This window comes from Aptenodytes forsteri, unplaced genomic scaffold, assembly GCF_000699145.1.
Source record: "Aptenodytes forsteri isolate BGI_AS27 unplaced genomic scaffold, ASM69914v1 Scaffold373, whole genome shotgun sequence".
Classification (NCBI taxonomy): Eukaryota; Metazoa; Chordata; class Aves; order Sphenisciformes; family Spheniscidae; genus Aptenodytes; species Aptenodytes forsteri.
Window position 1 is genome coordinate 94,197 of NW_008795579.1, and position 1,935 is coordinate 96,131.

At 69.0% G+C, this 1,935-nt stretch overlaps 1 protein-coding gene across 1 annotated transcript in view; it reads left to right on the top strand.

The window, feature by feature from the left end:
* Positions 1–181: 181 nt before the first annotated feature.
* NAB2 (NGFI-A binding protein 2) overlaps positions 182–1,935 on the top strand; it is a 22,504-nt gene continuing 20,750 nt past the window's right edge. Inside the window, exons 1-3 of the mRNA XM_019472854.1 lie at positions 182–645; positions 743–1,076; positions 1,341–1,474. Coding sequence (XP_019328399.1) covers positions 182–645; positions 743–1,076; positions 1,341–1,474 — 932 coding nt within the window. The remainder of the gene's footprint in view (positions 646–742; positions 1,077–1,340; positions 1,475–1,935) is intronic.

Sequence of the window (1,935 nt, forward strand, 5' to 3'; positions counted from 1 at the left end):
GGGAGCATGGGTGGGCCTGGGGGACTGGTTTGGGGACCCTGAAACACCCCATGGTGTCCCATCCCCCTGGGGTGCTCCTCCCCTGCCCCATACCCCCAGGCCAAAGGGTGGGGAGGGGGCTTCTCCTGCGTGTCTGTCCGTCTGTCCCCCATCGTGACACCATCCATCCTGCAGGCTTGCCATGGCCCTGCCCCGCACGCTGGGGGAGCTGCAGCTGTACCGGGTGCTGCAGCGCGCCAATCTTCTGGGCTACTATGAGACCTTCATCCAGCAAGGGGGGGATGATGTGCAGCAGCTCTGCGAGGCGGGCGAGGAGGAATTCCTGGAGATCATGGCACTGGTGGGCATGGCCACCAAGCCCCTGCATGTCCGCCGCCTCCAGAAGGCCCTGCGCGAGTGGGCCTCCAATCCGGGGCTCTTCAGCCAGCCCGTCTCAGCTGTGCCCGTCAGCAGCATCCCCCTCTTCAAGCTCTCTGAAGCTGGCGGGCGCAAGGCGCTCAGCAACGGGCATGCCAGTCCCAGCGAGGCCGTGGGCAAGGGGGGTGGCAGCGCTGGGACGCCCCCGGCCCGCAGCCCCACGGAGCCGGGAGAGAAGTTGTCACCATCGGCGGCCCCGCTGTGGCCGGGGAGGAGCACCCCCGAGTCGTTGTCACCACGGCGGTCCCGCTGTGGCCGGGGAGGAGCACCCCCGAGTCGGAGGGTGGCCGGGATGAGGAGCCGCCCCCTTCTCCCCGGGCGGGGGGCGGGGTGGCGGGGATGAGGAGCCGGGGGGTCCCCCCTTCTCCCCGGGCGGGAGCAGCAGTGAGCAGCCGGCAGGCGCGGAAGTGCTGGAGCCGGAGCTGGTGCGGACGGTGTCAGAAAGCGTGGAGCGGCTGCTGCAGAGCTACCCCCGGGGTGGCGAGGCTGAGCTGCGGGCGCTGCTGAAGCTCAACAAGAAGCTGGCTAAGGCCGTGGGGCACATCTTCCAGCTGGAGGATGGTGACCGGCACAAGGAGGAGGAGATCCGCCGTCACAGCGCAATCTATGGCCGTGGTGAGGCCCGGCGCCGTGAGGGCAAGCAGCTCACCCTGCATGAGGTAGGCGGCACGGCAGGGTCCGTGCTCGAAGGTCCCAGGGATGCGCTGGCTCAGGGTGGGGGCTGGGGCAACTCTGGAGGTGGAGGGAGGGACAGGCTCTGGCCTGGGGAGGAGGTTGGGGTGGGGGCTCCAGCACGGAGAGAGGGGGAGCCTCCACTCCCACCCAGGCGGCATCTGCCTGCCTAGAGCAGACACTGCCTTTGCTGTGGGGTCCTGTGGGTGCTGCCATCCCCATTCCCGCTCACGCATCATCTCTGCCCCCAGCTCATCATCAACGAGGCGGCTGCCCAGTTCTGCCTGCGGGACAACTCGCTGCTGCTGCGGCGCGTTGAGCTCTTCTCACTTTCGCGGCAGGTTGCACGGGAGAGTACCTACCTGTCCTCGCTCAAGGTCGCCAGGTGAGCCCGGACCTAGCAAACCCCCTCCTCACAGGCTGGGTGGGGCCTGGCCATCACGCCCTTGAGCCGCACCACAACCCAGCATTTCTGGATGGGGACAGGACCCTGCGGCCCCAAGTTCCCAGTTCCCTTGCATGGGCTGTTTTCTGCCTGACTTTAGAGGTGCGGGAGGTGGAGTGGATGGCTGGGATGCCAGGGAGTGGGGGGGATGCTGCTGGGGATGCCCAATCCCTTGCCCCCTTCCCCCAAAGCCCCTGCCTGCCGGGTGCCACGGCCGGGCTGCCTTTTCCCTTCACTCTCCGTCTGCCCCCCCCCTTTTGCCACCCCCACCCCCTGTGGCCCGGCTGCATCGGCGCCAAAGCCCCGATCTGCACCGTCCCACGGCACCGCCCTGCCCGGCCCGGCCCACCCCTGCCGCCGTGGCTGGCGCTGCGCGCAGCGTGGCAGGAGGCCGGAGGCCG